Source organism: Bison bison, unplaced genomic scaffold, assembly GCF_000754665.1.
Source record: "Bison bison bison isolate TAMUID 2011002044 unplaced genomic scaffold, Bison_UMD1.0 scf7180017864080, whole genome shotgun sequence".
In the NCBI taxonomy this organism is placed as follows: Eukaryota; Metazoa; Chordata; class Mammalia; order Artiodactyla; family Bovidae; genus Bison; species Bison bison.
Window position 1 is genome coordinate 1292302 of NW_011494652.1, and position 4789 is coordinate 1297090.

At 60.2% G+C, this 4789-nt stretch overlaps 1 protein-coding gene across 1 annotated transcript in view; it reads right to left on the reverse strand.

Annotated features, from left to right (window-relative positions):
- NADSYN1 (NAD synthetase 1) overlaps window positions 1–4789 on the reverse strand; it is a 28612-nt gene that overhangs the window by 598 nt on the left and 23225 nt on the right. Inside the window, exons 17-21 of the mRNA XM_010837643.1 lie at window positions 4075–4181; window positions 3395–3526; window positions 2988–3057; window positions 2566–2694; window positions 1720–1896 (exon numbers count right to left, since the gene is read on the reverse strand). Of these exons, the coding sequence (XP_010835945.1) occupies window positions 1720–1896; window positions 2566–2694; window positions 2988–3057; window positions 3395–3526; window positions 4075–4181 (615 nt within the window). The remainder of the gene's footprint in view (window positions 1–1719; window positions 1897–2565; window positions 2695–2987; window positions 3058–3394; window positions 3527–4074; window positions 4182–4789) is intronic.

Genomic DNA, 4789 nt, shown 5'->3' on the forward strand with positions numbered 1-4789 from the left:
GGGTGGGGTGGGGCGGAGATCCCGAGTCTGGAAGGACCTGTGCCGGCCGGGGGTGGGGACAGGGGTCACTGCTGGGCTAGAAGGTCACAGCAAGCCCATCTTCACCGAGCTGTGTTTTCCTACATGTGCGGATCTTCCAGCTGCGGTCTCTGAACCCCATGCCTGAGCGCTTCTTGGCCGGAGCCAAGTCCCGCCCCTCACTAGTTCTTTGTGGGGAGGGGGCGTCCACGGCACTGTGGGGTGCTCAGCCGCATCTCTGGACTCTGTCTGCTAAATGTGGGGGTACAGACCTCACCCCGGGCAGGATAACGTCTCTGGACATGGCCTGACGCCCCCTGGAGGAGGGTAGCGGCTACGCAGGGTCGCTTGGCTCCCATCACCTCCTCATGGATGCTCCCTTCTGCCCCACCCCGCGGTCCTCCAGCTCAACGCGGCTCTTATTGTAAGAGGAAAGAACCTTTGGGATTTATTACAATTTATCACTAAAGCAGGGGTCCCCAACTCCCGGGCCATAGACGGGCACCAGTCCACAGCCTGTTGGGAACCAGGCTGCACAGCAGGAGCTGAGCGGTGGGTGGACAAGCAAGTGAAGCTTCGTCTGCCCCCCATCACTCACGTTACCACCTGAACCATCTCCCCTACCCCCCATCCCTGGGAAAACTGTCTTTCGTGAAACTGGTCCCTGATGCTGAAAAGGTTGGGGACCATTGCCCTAAAGAGATGTTGCCCATTATACGTAAGGGTCATCTCTGGGAACCCTGCCTCCCAGGTAAGGAGCACCAAGCTGAAATGCCTGTGTTTAGTTCACAGGAAACACTGACCAGACCCACCTGTGAGTGACTGCAAGGGAGGAGGAAACGAGCCGTCCCCCCAACAAGCCCATGGGAACCAGGGAGGAGGAAACGAGCTGTCCCCCCCACAAGCCCACGGGAACCAGCAAGTGTTTGACTTTGCTCCCTCCCCTCTTAGTATAAAAGGAGCCTGGATTCTAACTCAGGCAAGATGGTTCTTTAGGACATGAGTCCCCCACCTTCTTGGTCTACTGGCTTTCCCAATAAAGTCGCTATTCCCTGTCTCAGCAACTCATCTCTCCATTTACTGTCATGCATCAAGCAGGACGAGCTTGGACTTGGCAACATTATCACCATGTATCACTTTCACGGATGCCGTGTTCACTCATCAGCCGTCTTTCTCCTCCCATCACCTTCACTGGGGAGGGGCTGCCTCGAACTTGCCTCTATCACAGAAAAGGGAAGGATCTAGACTTGCCTATTAAATTGATTTTGTTTCTGCTTCCTTTATTCTACTATTAATCAATAAGGAAAAACAGATGGTTCAGACAATGCAAAGCCAGTTGGACGCCCCAGTAGTCTAGAAATCACAGTGGTTGGGCTCACACTGACCGTGGGATGGAGCTGCTAATTTTAGCATCCTCAGTACAGCCCAAAACAGCACATGCCAAGCTCTGATGGACCTGAAACATCCTGGACGCTTGGCAGAAAGCAGGACAATAAAAAAAAATGCCACCATATACATTAACCATGTACAGGGAAGCCTGGCGTGCTGCAGTCCATGGGGTCACAAAGAGTCGGACACGACGGAGTGACTGAACATTAAAAAGCTTTTCAGTCCTCCGTGGAGACGAGCAGGTGGAGGAGACGAGCTGGTATTCCCTCGACAGATGTTTAAGAGGGAGAGAAAACATTCCCCCCGGCTCACCTGGTTTTCGATGCAGCGGAACTGCCAGGGCCAGCGGGTATTGTACAGAAATGGCCGCAGGTCGAACCTGTTGTCGTCCGGGCTGTAGCTCTCGGCGTGGTATGCGGGGGTCAGCGTGGTCATCTTGTGTCTGTTCATGGAATACTTGGAGAAAAAGCACTTCACTTTGTCAGCCACCTGGGAGGCGAGGGGTGCACAGGGCCTGGTGTTAGCAAAGCCGGGAAGCCCCCACACTGGCGTCCTCAGCAGCATCGCGCAGGCCAGTTAACAGCCTCCCCTCAGCAGCCGCAGAGCACTGCCTTGGGACTTCCTCAAAGCCAGGATGGACCGATGCTGCTGCCTGGGCTAGAGCAGCGAACTGGAGCTGTAAGGATGGGGGTTCCTGCCTCCAGCATCCTGGAAACTACATCAGGAGACCTGGGCAGGGGTCCCAGGAAGATGTATTCCTATTTCGTGAAGCTTCCAGATGGTTCTGCAGGGACCACCCTGTCTATGGGCTTCAGCCCTAATGCGCCTGACAACTAGGGGAAAAGAAGCCATATTCTGACCTCGGAGTTCGTCCTCTGCCCCGCAAAGAGGGGAGGAGCTTGCGTGTTGTGAGGGGGCCCAGCCCCACTCAGATAAGCTCAGCCAGAGCCGGGGAGGGCTGAGAACGGGGCTGTGGTTCCTTCCGGAGTGCTCTCCCCCTAAAGTCACACAGTGGCCACCTGCTCCAGAGCCAAACCCACCCGCAGGGTGACCTCGTCTGCCAGCTCCCTGCGGACGCCGGGCGCCTTGCCTGCCAACTCCCCGCGGACGTCAGGTGCGCCTCACCCACTGGCTCCCCGCAGACGCCGGGCGCCTCACCTGTCGGGGCGAGCAGGTATCCCTCCACATGTCGAGGAGTTTGCAGAACATGCTGTAGGGGCCCGTCTTGGCGACCTTCCGGAGCCTCCCGTAGACGGACAGCTCCGCATATGTCATCCCCATGTCTTCCTGGGGACGAAAGAGATGCGCCTCATGAGTGACAGCAGGTCAGCGCTGGGGGGACAGCCTGAAACCTCTGCTGGAGACGGACCCAAACTCCCCGCCCCCGCCTCCTCCCGGCCCCAACCTCGAGAGACCCGAATTGAACATCAGAGGTCAGCAACGGTGACGCTAAGCCCTGGACTCCCAGCCGGGGCCCCAGTGACGGAGCACGGTTGCTCGGGGGCAGACAGGAGGGCACGCAGGAGCCCCGGAGCGCGGAGGTGGCGGGGGAAGCGCAGTGACAAAGCCAGCACGGCTACCTCATCGGTCTGGGACACCCGTCCGTGGGCCAGGGGTTCCAGCTCAGCTGTGGCCGGCGCTGCCAGGATGCTGCGGTCAGGGCACACGGAGGTCGGTTACAACAGCTGGGTGTTAGCGCGACAGACATCACGCAAGTGCGGAGACGGGGAGGCGCCGACTTTCCAGCCTCTTGAGGGGCAGAGGGCGGCAGTGGCCGCCGGATCTGGCCACAGCCAGGGTGGCAGTGATGGGAAGGAAGCGGGTACCTGGTCTCGGGGCCCGAGTGCCCTTGGAGGCCCGACCGCTTCCATCAGGCAATGGGTGCTACGGAAGGTGGCTGAAAGGGGGCAGAGTGGCCGGGGCTGTGCTGAGAAGACGCGTACCCGGCGCCCCAGGGGCACAGCCATAGCCTCGCGGGCACACGCACCTCTGCAGGGCAGGAAGCTGGAAGCGCTCCACGCAGAGCTGGACGAAGGCTCTCAGGTCCGTCTTGCTGATCCCGCCGATGGGGTTGATGTCAGCGCTGGAGCAGTCGTACTTGGTCAGGTAGCCAAGGAGGCTGCGGCCAGAGAAAGGACAGGTGGTTTCGAGGCAGCAGACCTGGGAGTTGCAGATTCCGAGAACCTGGGGGCCTGGCCATCCTGCCCCTGGGTGCCGGGACACGCCTTCTTCCGGGACCCTGGAGCCAGAGCTTGGCAGACTCGAGGGTCTCAGAGGAGTCTGATGTGCTGGGGCAGACTGGGGAAGGGGCAGGTGCTGCGGATGGCCAAGGAGGGGTATCCAGCAAGCTGGAGGGGACACAGTTTGGGGGATGACCAGTGCCAGCCCCGAGTGGTGCTCCTTCAACCAAGCCCGAGGTGGGTGTAAGGTCACTCCGTGTCCCGTTAAACGGACGGCTGATGGTACGAACAGGGTCCGGTCTGTGGGCAAGGGTCAGGATTTCCAGGCCAGAAGAGATGGCCATTTTCATCTGACCCCTGTGCCTCTTCCACTCCTTGACTGCTCCCAAAGGTGCACCCAGAGCAGCAGCAGAGTGAGGGGGGCACAGACCCACAGGAGTGGCCTCGGGTGGAGCGGGGTCTCCTCCAGGCTAGGGGCCGCACACACCTCTCGTCCACATTGGCGGATCCGAGCACGAGAAGCCCGCCGGGGGCACCGCGAGACCAGAGGCTCAGCTGAGCGAAGAGGTAGGCGATGACCATCCTCACCCGCGCCTGGCCCACAGGAAGGGGCGTCACCGTGCTGGCCAGGGCTGGGGGGATGCGCGCTAACACCACCTCCCCACACCTCAGACAGCGGGAATGCTTAAGTGATGCAGGAGCTTCTAGTGGCCAGAGAGTCCCGGGGCCCATGGTCCCTCCCCTGAGGGGCTCCTGCACTCAGCAGGGAGGGACCAGGGCCTGAGATGAGAGCTCGGCAGCGGAGAGACTGGGCTGCAAGGCCAGCGGGAGAGACCTCGGCTGCTCCGGCCAGTCCCTGCACCCCTGGGGAAGGCCACCAGCAACCCCAGGAAGGGGATGGAGACAGGGTAGACCCCAGCAGAAGCAGCTCACGCCCCCTCTTTCCCTGCACGGACCACCCAAGGTCCAGCTCCCCTGTAGCCGATCCCTGAAGATGCAGAAGACACACACACTCGGACACACTCACACCTCATGCTCACAGACTCTCACGCCGATGCACACTCACACACACAGAGTCACGTGCTTGCACCCCCACACACGCACACTCAGATGCCCCACTCCCTTACTCTTGCACACTAACCTATTCCTGTGCACACACCTGTGCACACTCTCACCCTCGTACCCCTCTGCACATCTCACAC